At 33.7% G+C, this 13,025-nt stretch overlaps 1 protein-coding gene across 3 annotated transcripts in view; it reads left to right on the top strand.

Annotated features, from left to right (window-relative positions):
- LOC128988753 (band 4.1-like protein 5) overlaps positions 1–12,024 on the top strand; it is a 33,011-nt gene extending 20,987 nt beyond the window's left edge. Inside the window, exons 13-17 of one of the 3 annotated variants that reach the window (XM_054410353.1) lie at positions 608–727; positions 1,544–1,655; positions 5,810–5,876; positions 6,242–6,691; positions 7,797–12,024. In XM_054410353.1, the coding sequence (XP_054266328.1) occupies positions 608–727; positions 1,544–1,655; positions 5,810–5,876; positions 6,242–6,691; positions 7,797–7,919 (872 nt within the window). In that variant the 3' untranslated portion in view covers positions 7,920–12,024. The remainder of the gene's footprint in view (positions 1–607; positions 728–1,543; positions 1,656–5,809; positions 5,877–6,241; positions 6,692–7,796) is intronic. The other 2 variants (XM_054410354.1, XM_054410355.1) reach the window with 2 other exon arrangements.
- Positions 12,025–13,025: the final 1,001 nt, after the last annotated feature.

Below are 13,025 nucleotides of genomic sequence, written 5' to 3'. Positions count from 1 at the left end.
TGTTTGGTTAGTACCCATGTTTCAGATCACATTTTCTGATAGTAACGATAAAGTTTCCGTCATTGCTGGAGACAATGATGATGTCCCCACGATTTCGGAAGATGTTTACTATTTTGCCACAATCATAGAAGGTAATGATGATTTTTGCTGTGGATTTATCTTGGATTTTCCACGATCGTGGAATACCATTATAATATCTTTTGACCATTTTCCGTTCAATATTTTGCCATCATTGCAGAGAATGATGATCAATCTTTTTGTGATTGCAGAAAATAAATATGATGTTTCCGTGATAACGTGGATTAAACAGGATTTTTGCCGCGATTTTAAGAGACCGTGTTGATCTCCACACAACCATCGGAAATAGTTACGATGTTACTGCGATAACATTGGCTCCGATAGGCTAATGATACAATCAGACTAACTCAGCAAGGAGTCTGACTAGCAGAGGTCGGATTAGCGGGGTTCTACTATACTTGGTTCTATTTGAATGGAAGAAACGCTGTAAATAGTCGATGTCGATACATATGGTATCACTGTCCTTGTGTTGTGTTAGTATCAACAGATGGTTATGATGGCTGATCTGAATATTATTTGTTGTTTGCAGATGTGAACGTGGAGGGAGAATGTTCGCCTCGCTCTCCAATACCCAACAACAGGAACGTTCAGTCAGGCTCTGGTCCTAGACCCATACCACTCGACCAGCTTAAGTGCAATATACTCAAAGGTTTGTCATTACTTTACCTATGCTTCTTTCCTGATACCACTACTGCACACCAGTATGCAGATGAAAAAAATATATTTACTTTCATTTCAAATACGGCACCCTAGTTATATTTCCAAATCTAACAAAAGTCAAGTTACTACCTGTAGATTCAACATGTAAGAACATGTAACATGTAAGTTAGTACAGTAAACTATCATCTCTGCAGACTTAATCCGGGTTGCCAATTTACAGGAGTTTGTAAAAGACTCATACACGTTAATTAGGAGCCACTGTAATTTAAGTAGTTTTGTTGCTCAGTTTACATTGCTTTAGTTTATTGTTGTTGAAATTCAGAGTAGCAATACAGTAGAACCCCTCATATTCAACCTCGGAATAACAGACTCCTCGGGATATCGGACCTTGTGTCTAGCCGTCTACATCTTTCCTGTCTGAGGCGATAACGCTGAGCAAGATCGATTAACCAAAAGGCCAATTGCAGATGTTGCCATAATCGCAGGAGACGATCACCAGTGTCGCCCATGACGGGTGTTGCCGCCATCGCTGGAGACGATTACCAAAGTCCAGAGATTGCAATTTACACTCGCGGTTGCGGGATACGATTACCGATATCGCGGAAACAGCAGGTTAAGCTCTTCCTGATATCCGACTTGGTCCCATCATGGTTGGATGTGAGGGGTTCTTCATTCAAGTTACTTTTTCTAAAAGGTGTGTCCTAACAACCTCAGAATATCGCAACCCATCTCCATATTGAGTTTTTTATTAACTCCTGACAACTTGAATAACACATATCAATTTAAATGCTTTAATCTTTTGCAGCTAAAGTTGAAGAAGAGATGCGGAAGTCTCCTCAGACTCCAACTGACTCGTTTGAACGAAACAAGATGTCCAATGTTACAGCTTCAGCTGCTGACTCCTCACATTTGGACGGGTACGTTGAAAACAATAAGTATTATCTTATGCAAAATAGTACATGTGAAAATAGTTTAATATGGTTGAAAATTTAATCATCATTCGTAGGTTTTTCAAGTTAAATTTAATTCCTGGTACTGATTATTTTCAAGTCGGTCGTCTTCCTAACCATGAATAATTACTCTATTCATTAATTTCTATTTATTTATTGCGGCGTAAGCAAAAGTAATGAAATGGAAAAAAATTCAAAAGTTAAAATATGCGTTATTAGAAGAGAGACGTGCACAAACCTTGATTAGATTGAAGTGAAGGTCACAAGATGGCGGCTTCATCTTCTTGAAGTAAATGTCGTCTTGAGCAGTGGGGAGTAGCAGGCAAATTTGAATGTGTTTTTAACTTAAAAATAATTCTTGTTTTGTAATATATTGAAATTAAGGAAAACTCTTCTTAATGGGGTTATAATAATAAATAAAATAATTACTTCAAGAATCAAGAATTTTATTGTCGTTAAGCACATGGCAATAGACAAAGTCAAATACAGTATTATAAGACATCAAATGTGCAATATGGACAAATAGAAAATAATAAATCAAAACAGACATATAGATATAGACACTGAAAAAACAGCTACAAGTACAAAATCACTATCTAATTAAGTTAAAATCTTAATGTACTAATATCACAGGCCAAAAATTCGTTAACAGAATAAAAAACATTTTCTTTTAACCACTTTGACACAGTTATTTTGAATCTGCTTAGGTTCACAGTCCAGGCTTCTTTTGGCAGCTTGTTAAAAAGCTTGACTTTCATAAACAAATGGCTTTTTTTAGATTTTTCTAGTTTTATAGATATGCAATCAAGTAAATAGTTCCGTCTAGTATTATATTTGTGAAATTCACTTCTAAAACTATAGCTATTTAAGTTTTCCTTAACACTAACTAAGCTAAAATATACATACAAACACGGAAGAGTCATTATTTGGAATTCTTTAAAATGTGGAACACATGACTCTCTGTCAGGAATGTTTGCCATTATCCTAATTGCTTTTTTTTGCCATATAAATGCTTTTTCAGAATCTGAGCTATTACCCCAAAGTGTTATTCCATACATTAAATGGGAATTAAAAAAAGCATAGTAAGCTGTAACTAACATTGAGGAACTAACACAATTTTTTAATTTTCTAAGTAAACAAGTAACTCTAGATAGTTTTCTACACAGCTGATTTATTTGAGATTTCCAGTCAAGTCTGCTATCTAGGTATAATCCTAATAGTTTTACTGGTTTAATGCCTTCATTTATAGATTTATTTAAAGAGAATACAATGTTTTCTGTTTTACTATTATTAACAAGTAACCCATTAACTTTAAACCATTCCTCAGCTGCTATCATTGAATTATTTTCTTCAATTAATAAACCATTTAAATCATTGCTTTGATTCAGAAGAGTGGTGTCATCGGCATATTGTAGGCAAAATCATTTACTGCAACTATAAATAGGAAAGGGCCCAATACCGATCATAACATACCTTCTTCTAACATAATTAATTAATCTCTATTTTAAAACGTTTTTATTAGGTCGCTTTCTTGTCCGCTACAAATTTTGCAACCGATTTTATACTAACTTCCCGATGAGCTAGGGACTTGAAACTTGAAACATATCTCACAAATGGAAGACAATGCAATATTATACTATTTAATTTTCATATTTCCCTTGGGCTACGCCCCATTGGCTTGTTTTTACTAAATAGATTTCTTGCAAATTTTGATACTTCCCGATGAGCTAGAGACTTGAAATTTGAAACATAGCTCACAAATGGATGACATTGCAATATTATATCATTTAATTTTCAAATTTCCTTTCGGGCTACGCCCCATGGGCTTGTTTTTATTAGCTCGCTTTCCTACAAATTTTGATATCAAATTTAAACGATGTAACCGATAAGCTAGAGACTTGAAATTTGAAACATAGCTCACAAATGCATGACAATGCGATATTATATCATTTAATTTTCATATTTCCCTTGGGCTACGCCCCATGGGCTTCCAAATTTTTTATGTTTACATTTTGAAAGGATGTAAATATATCAACTAATTTAAGTCAGCTGTAAATACTTAAATTTGACAGTTCAAAAAGCAGAGGTTAAGAGGTACAGGTTCTGCTCCCAAGAGATTTTTTATACAAACAAACATTTCAAATAAAGATAAACAATCTGATTGCAGATATAAAGGAGTTTGTTAATAATGTCATTTGTTATTTATTTAGTACTAGCTGTAACCCGCGGGCTTTGCCCCGTTTAACTTCTTAATTTTCAAGATTATCTCGTTCGCATGGCTCAATCACGTCCTGGTTGAAGTTTGTTTGCTACGCTCACTCACCTTTAGGTTGGAGCTCGTTCGCTACGCTCACTCACCTTTAGGTTGGAGCTTGTTCGCTGTGCTCACTTGCCTTCAGGTTAGCTCGTTCGCTACGCTAACTCGCCTCCAGGTTGAAGTTCGTTCGCTACGCTCACTCACCTTTTGGTTGCAAATTAGCTGTTGTCATAAATGTAAAAGAAATAATAGTGCTGCACCCTGTTGGTAATTTTTGTAACTTTAATGCTATTGAACATCACAGAACAGAACCAACTTGTTTAATTGAAACAGCTGTTAAGATTCAATAATTTCATTTCTCATAAGGTTAACATGGGAAACTCCAGAGCCACTGGGGCGGAGCCCGAAAGGATTTTTGAAATAAGAATATGCCTATATGTTAATCGGGAATGTGAGCTATCATCATGCCAAATTTCAGCCCAATCCGACCAGTATTTTTCGCGTTCACTTGTCACAAACATACATCCATACATCCAAACTTTCTCATTTATAATATTAGTAGGATTAGTAGGATTCTATAAAGTAAACAATAAATCAAATAGATTGATATATTTATAGTTAGTAGGTAGGCCATACATGCAATCTAATACATAATTATATGCAAAGAAACTCAAATAAACCTTAGATTTCCCACATGCCTCTGTCTTAATCTGATATAGACGCTTGAAATAGATTTAACATGCACACACATTAAAACTAAAAAGTATAAAATAATTTATAAATAAAAAACTTTTTTAAACAAAACGTTTTTAAACGCCCTAAAAAGTAGAAAATAATTTACAAATAATTTATAAATATGTTGAGAGAGTATAAGTACTTGTACGATTTAAAACGAAAAACGTGGGGTGTATGCCATAGATAGTTTACAATTACCTTCACCTACTGAACTAATGTATTATTATCAATTAATTGCATGCACCCAACGTTTTTCGTTTTAAATCGTACAAGTATTTATACTCTCTCAACATATTTATAAATTATTTGTAAATTATTTTCTACTTTTTAGGGCGTTTAAAAACGTTTTGTTTAAAAAAGTTTTTTATTTATAAATTATATTTACTCTATGCAGGATTTCTTCCCCCATCAGTTGTTTGGGATTGAACTTTTTTTTTATCAAATAAATGTTTATGTTTGGAGCTTAATTACTTAAATAGTCAAAGCTTATACTGTCTTTTCATAGAAAAGGCTTTGAATTCAATCTAGGAATTAACGAGAACAACTAAATTACCTGAAAAGAACCTTAAACCTTCAGTACCGTATCCAATAGTCAATGCTTAAAGGCAGTAAAATGAGAATCATATCATAAATCCTTATTTCACATTTGAGATTCTTCCAATATTAAATTACTGTAGAACCTCGGTTAGCCAAATTCAGGTTAAAACGGTTCCATAAAATAATATGTAATGTAAAATGCTTTAGTAACTTCAGTTGTTTTGTTTAAAGTATTTTCTTACCCATTGTAACATATCTTTTTTAAATTCGTTTTAAAATAGATATTATTTCTGTTGTACACTCTCACCCCTTATAAACCGGAGTTCTATCTTACTGTGTGGAAGATAGACTCAATCACCAACCACAGGCATTTTTTTGGGGATTCTATTTCATAATTTGTTTTATGTACCATTGTACTAATTCTCTGTACCAAAATAAAGAATTCATTCATTCTACTGTACTTTCTTCTACTAATGATTTTTCTGATTTCTTTATAATACAATATTGCTTACTATGTTGCTATATCATAGGCATATTTCTACACATTTTTGTAACACTTAATCACTAACTCAAGCCTATTTTGTTCTTTTAGAGAGGTCGCTCATCTTAGTAAGAAGAACCATCTATTCGGGAAGGAGCAAGCAACATTTGTTTCAGTTGTAAGTACATGGTTTTTATATATTCATACAGTAATATGGGATTTTCTCTCATAAATAGATATTGATTGAAAATCCTTGGTTTTATTTTAACAAATATCAAAAGAATGGTGCTTTTAGAATGGTTTTAGATTGTTGTGAACACTATTTGCAGTTCCGATGATAAAGACAAACCCAGTAAACTCAAAGTAAACAACGTCATTCATTTAAGACTAGGTGACGCATTTAGTGAGAATTTAAATGGTGTGTTAACTGTCTCAAACTTGTTTTGTGTTTTGCTTGTGCTTGGAGCTAATGAGAACCAAATAGTTTTGTTGTAAATGCTTCCCTGTGTGTGAGTGTTCCTGTAGCCTTTGTGTCTACTGTAGGGTGGGGACAAGTTGACTCTGTCACTCAGTGGAGCTGAAGACAAGAGTGAAGAGCTGCCGTCACCTGTGTCACCCACGGGTCGGTCACCCACACCCGTCACAGTCACACACTTCTCATGGGGTGAGGCGGGCAGGTTAGAGCAAAGAGTCGTGACCCCTTCAGCTCGGTCACCCGTCCCCTTCATGTCTCTCTCCGTAGCTCCTGTGGATCCTCCATCGAGCACCAACCCGTTCCTCAGCACCACCAACCCGTTCCTACAGTATCCAAACTCCAACCCGTTTGTAGACATGGATGACAAAGTCGCCGATGTTGATGAGTCTGACAAGGCCGAAGTGAACGGTTCTGGTCTTGGAAGTGGGAAAGTCCCCTCTTCCCCTGTGGATCCTTGTCCTGTCATAGTGCCTCCTGGATCACCTCAGAGTGAGAAACTTTGCGAGACTCCAGTCAGGGTAAGTTGTGTGTCTTGACGATGCATGTCCCGAGGAGTCTGCTGCATGCTGGTATGGTATCTTGATCTTTTTACGCTGGTTGTCTTCCTCTTGGTGAGTGGTTTTGGTTTATTTCCTTAGTAAAAAAATTGTTGTGCTTTTGTTTTAAACTTCTATTTCACGTTTATTATGAGCCTTATTGTATTTTGCACAATTAAAATTATCTTCTTGTAATTTTGTTCATTGCCAAGCACTTGATGCTTTTAACCAGCCTTTAAAATCCTACCTAAACTATTTTCTAAATTTTTTTTATTGATTTAATTTAATTTTCAATTATAATGTTGGTGCTGATATATTTTATTTTGACTATTAATGGAGTAAGGCAGAATGCAGGCAACATGAAACTAAGTCTAGCTACTGCTACTAACATTACAATTACAAAATACATTGCTTTTTGTAATGCATACAAATGTATAAGGTGTTAAATGTCATAGTTCACAATCAAAAGAATATAAATTTCTGGTTTTGGGATATTAAGTTGGTAGGGCAACGTATAATTTGTATCAAAAGTATCATTGAATCAATAAATTATATGTCTGTTTGATGTATGCATGTAAGGTGTTCAAAATGATACAGTTTTACACAATGTAGTTAACTGCATGAAAGGTTCAAGATGTACTGAGTTTTAGTTATTTCACTCTTCTTCTATCAATGTTTGTAACTGACACAAGCCGTTCTTCATCTTTGGACAAGCTATGAGTGGTTCTGTCTTGAGAAACAGTTGGTTTTGGTAACAAAACTGTCATCTTATTAATTCAATAATTGTCCTTCACATTTAAACACCCTGGCGTGTCAAAACCAGAAAATTTATTAAATACTTACAGGGGAAAACTCTTGGAACGGATCTCCTTTTCTAAAACACCTACTAGATAGATAGCTTCTAGTCATGAGTGGTTTTTTAATTTAGAAACCATGGAGGCTTTTGGATCACAACTTTTGACTTGGTGAACGGTTGTTCAGGTTATTAAAAATAAATTTAACAAAGGTTGAAAGTCAGAAAATTGTATGTATGTAAAAGGCAAGAATGATACTTAAAGTTATTCTACCCCGTTTATGTTGTGTGCAGGATAACAAAGCAGGCAGTGGGATTACCCTGAACCAGCTGTCTCCGTGGTTGGTTGCTTCAGAACCGTCCAAACCCAAGACAGAGGTCATCGTCCGCAAGACTGTGATCACCACTCAACTCTGAACATTACTGCAGTTTCAAAATACTTCCTTTCTTGCCAACTCCTTAGAAATAGCCATAGAGAGTTTATGAAAGGTTTTCTCAATTTGAGTCAGGTTTCATCAAACATCCCGCTTCATTCTGGGGGTTAACAAAATAAAAAATCATCAGTTTTGTCAATTTTATTTATGATTAAAGCATTTGGATTTTGATTCATATTTTGATACAACGAATAATGTGAACAGAATAAACTAAAATGCCATTTTCAATAGTTCCTTTAGTTTCTTTAATAAATAACAAATGCTAGCTAATTAATTGCGATTGGTATGCTCTTCCCATTTAGATTTTGATTTAGAGTAACTCCAAGCAAATACTATAATTTTAGTTTTACACATTACTAAGTTATAATCAAACAGCAGATTGGCTAAAACAGTTCCTTTAATTAATACGGTGCATCACATTATTCAGTTTCAATTTACTAGAGTAAAATAATCTAGAATATTGTTATCTGAATGTAATGTCCAATACAACACACCTAGGCAGATATAATTTACAAATAATATATACACAAATTGAATGACAAAGGCCCTAAGACTGAACCTTGTGGGACTTCAGTAATAATCTCCGTAAAAAAGATGACACTGTATGTAGCTAAACTCAAAAATATGTTTTGAACAAAATTAACTATTTATTATTCTATGTATGCCAAAACCCCCAGATTTATCCAGGATATTTGAAAATCCTCTAATTTTAGTCTTGAATTGAGATAACTATTTCTTAATCAGATATAGTTCAAATACCACTGGGAAAACTAATCTGATGCACATTTTTACAGTGTCTCACTCTCACATGTATAAATTGTGTAAAATACACCTCAGCAAAGGCAAACCATGAGGAATTTGAATTGTTCTTGTTTGATTATGTTCTCAACTGCAAAGAAGCCTCGCTTCTCTTCAAATTAGCCAAATAATATTCAACTGGTGAATAATATGTATGACAATAAAATCTTTTGATGAATTCGTATCAAAATATTAAATGTTTAAATATAGTGTTTTAATTCAGATAAGTCTACTTTTTGTGTCAAAAAGTGTTCATGATGTGCCAAAAGACCATATTATCAACTAAACCCTTTTGGTAAAAGTAGTTTTAAATTCATCAGTCAATTATACCTCTTCAAGGATGATTTTCGGTTTAAGTACTGCAGTTGTGGTGATTTTCTGTTCTGCATCGATGTAGACGATGGCTGAACTGTGTATAGTCAGGATGGGATGATGTGTATATATTCTATATAGCCTAACAACCTTTTGGTAGCTATTTATGTCTTTCCCTTTGACCTGGTCAAAAGTCACTATTGTGTATATTTGTTGTTCCACTATTGTTGTTTTGTTCCATTCGACTCTCGTAATTCTATTTAGCTGTAAAAAAAAGGTTTTGGGAAAGGTTTCTTTAAAAGCATTTGGTAGTAAAATGGTGTCATCCAGTTACTTAATTTGCTGTAAAGTACTTAATTTGTAGTAGTATTTTTCTCATGATATAGTAAAGCCTTGATGTCGCAGAATCGTAGAGCAACATTTCTTGAACGAATTGGACTCTGGAACAATACTTCTGGACCATACAGTTAAATATTTCTATAGTTCAAAGGATGAAGGCAGATGTAAGAATGAGTTTGACAAAGGTTAAGATGTAAAATTGTGTTTATGAAGTATGCTTAATAGTTATTTGTGCAACTAGTGAGCAAAGTGAGCAATTGACTCACTCGAGAGAAATCCTTACTCACGAGCCATTGCACTTTGCACTCGAGTTGCACATTATATTTTTCCTACAGTTACAATAAAACAAATAAATTAGTAAAGAAACATGACATATTTTTACACAGAAGTGAACTTTTAATATGACATTTAATGATCAACACGATCAACAACAGTACAACAGCTGACCAGCTGATTTACAGCCAGTGCTGCCAACGTTTTTCACGTGCATACGACCTTGTCTGCATGTTACGCGCTCACTATTTCGTGCCTTCACGTTGCAAATCTGGAGTGAGACAATGTTAACATTGTCTCACTGCTGAGCGAATTGGCCACTTTGCTTTCTCAAATCAGTGAGAGAACATGTACATTGTTAGGTAACTGTAGGAAAACTTATTTTCCACACTGTAGCATAACGTGCCTCATGAGAATCTAAATGTTGGCTCTCATTAATAAATCCCACAAATAAGTAAAAATTCTGCATAAAGTGGAATATTAAGTTAGTATAAAGACTAATTAAAGAATAAAACCGCTTTTGCTGGTTAAGTATGTGTAATACATGATGGGATTAAATCCCAAATTACATTATTATAAGCCATAAATATTTTTGAGTTGTTGCTAAATAAATATCAAACAAAGAAGGCTTTACTGTATTAATCCAGATTTTATTAAAGATTATTTATGATATGTACACAATAATCAGCTAGGCCTATCTCTAGTTATGAGTAGTCGGCTGAAATTTACTTTTCAGCTTATCATTTTGCCTGTTTAGAATTTATTTAATGTTATTTTAGTTTATATACTTGTTATTTCTTTTGTTTAATTATGATTTAGCAAAACCAGGTTAGATTGAAGCAACTGGATATTGTTACAGTGTTTTTTTTTTTAACATACATTCCGTATCTACTGTACTTTTATTTTTTTTTACCAGATCTACATATTGTGTATGCTATTGCTGCGGGCTTCGGGAAAGTATTACCATGATAAATAACGCATTTATTCTAAGTATATTTTCCATATCTAATGTAAGATAATATATGTCTATATTGTGTTTTACAATTACAGTTCCTTGTACATCAACCATATCATAATGGCCTGCTTTGACACTTTGCACTATTTGTGTGTGTATGTGTGTGTACTGTTAACCATTTACACATATTTTCTTAAGTCACAAACTTTTCTGTTGATTATATAACTTTAAAAAATTTATTTTGAAACATGAAATGCAGAACTTTTGGCGTTAATAACCTCTACAGTACCAAACATTATTCATCTCACTTTGTAAAATTAGGTAATTTTTTTAATCATTGAAGAATTATTTTTTTGTATTCCTTCCTCAAGTTAATTTGTTGATTTGAACAATTCGTCACTTGCAAGAAGAAGGGGCCTAAGTACATAAGCCTGCATGTAGTTACGTTACGCTCCTTTGTCTTGCTAGCGTTGGATTAAGTATTGACTAGGACAGACTTACAAGTTATTAAGGCACTGGTTGATGTATTAATATATTTGTCTTTTTTATCAGTATTTGAATTGTATTGATACAATAAATTAAAAAGTGAAATTGCTAGAGTAATATAGAGTAAATACTCTTTTTTTTATATTTCTTGTTCTAATGGTGATTTTCAATGCAATTAAAGATTGTGATGTATAATTATTTTTGCATGTTTTTTTAGCTGAGTCATATTAAAAATCAATTGTAAAATGCAGCTGGTTTTGGAGGTTCCTTTTTTTATATACTTAAATTTAGCATCATGCTTTTTTATATAGCTAAATTATATAGGTACATCTCAAATCAACTGCTAAAATTTACATATTTTAAGTGTTGTGCCTTTAAGTACATTTAATAGTGAATACATTTTTTCACATATTTAAGAATGTCTGTTAATATTATTTTTGCTTGTGTAATTTTATCTACAAAAGTGTTTTGCTTGCAAAGACTTATTGTAAGATAATGATTTACTAACCCTATTATTGTAGTTGTACTCAGCATTATTTAGCAGCAAAACGGTTGAGATTATTTAATCAAAACAACATGGAAAGTTATTTGTTTAAATAATTTCTAACTTATTAGTTTTATGAAAAAATATTTATAATTATGAGTTTAGTTTTACCAAATATACAATTTTCCTGTGTGAAATGACTCCAGACTATAAAAATAAAATTGCTCACTGATACAAATTGTTCAAAAACTTTTAATCTATATTTTAGTGTAGACTGACCATAGTGCCATTATTCCATGCCTTCTTGAATAAGCCAGTTAATCTGTATTTACTTAAGAATATGTATATTTTAAGACGATTATTACTACTATTCCGTCCTTATTTATACTAGACAAACATGTAGAGATTGACTTTTGAAAATATACAGCTTATTTACAATGAAATTAATCAATTGATTTTTTTAAATCCTGCAGTCACAATTTTTTCAAATAGCAGTGTCATAGACAATTTCCTTTATTTGTGATTTCTTCAAGAAATGCAATGGCGTCACAAAAATTCAGAATGTTTAACATCTAGATTGTTTAACAGTTTACATTTTCTTTGTGTTTAAAGTTCATAATTGGTCAAAAAATTCCTTAAGGGAGTACACCGGTCGGTCCACAAGCCAGTCCCAGAGTTGCTGTTTGAGTTGGTTTCCTGTTGCGTTCTTGAGGTTGTTTGGAAGAGAGTTGATGATTTTGAGGCGAATATAAGAGGGTTTTCTGCTGTATTGTGTAGTGTGGTGGATCAGAAGGCTGTAGTCGGCTGCTCTTCTGGTAACCATACCAGAAAATTCTCATTTCTGGGAAGGTTCAGTTTTTTGTGCACAGGACAACTCCATGGATGTAGAGTGCTGTCACTGTTTGGAGCTTAAGGTATTTAAATGCTTCCCTGTAGCTATATCTAAGCGCTCAAGGCCGGAGAGTGCCCTGACGGCTTTTGTCTGGAGTACCAGGACTTTGTTGAGGTTTGCTTCTGATGTTCCTCCCCAAGATATTAAGCCATTATATGTGATTCTATTACAGCATAGTATGCTGTCTTAGACGTTTCCAGACCTCCTATCCATTTCATCCTTTTTATTACATAGACCCCAGATGCAAGTTTCTTGGTCAGGTTGTATATGTGGTCGTTCCAGGAGAGGTCTTCATCAGTGGTCAGGCCTAGCAGTTTTGAGGTTTTTTTCATCGGTTATTTCACAAAATTTCTTGGATTTGTTCATGTTTTCAGCTGAAATTTAACTGGATTGTTTTTGATGGATTAATGGCCAGGTCATTTAGAAGACAGTACTGCAGTGCTTTGTCTGTTAAGGATAAGATGTTTTGAGTGTAGTTCTTGTGGCGAGTCATGCATAAATAGAAGAGTTGTGTCATCTGTGTACATTATTGTTTCACAATTGTCATTCC

This window comes from Macrosteles quadrilineatus, unplaced genomic scaffold (genome assembly GCF_028750875.1).
Source record: "Macrosteles quadrilineatus isolate MER2022 unplaced genomic scaffold, UCM_ALF_1.0 Scaffold_3__2_contigs__length_128488019, whole genome shotgun sequence".
Lineage (NCBI taxonomy): Eukaryota > Metazoa > Arthropoda > Insecta > Hemiptera > Cicadellidae > Macrosteles > Macrosteles quadrilineatus.
This window is presented reverse-complemented; position numbering and strand designations above follow the sequence as displayed.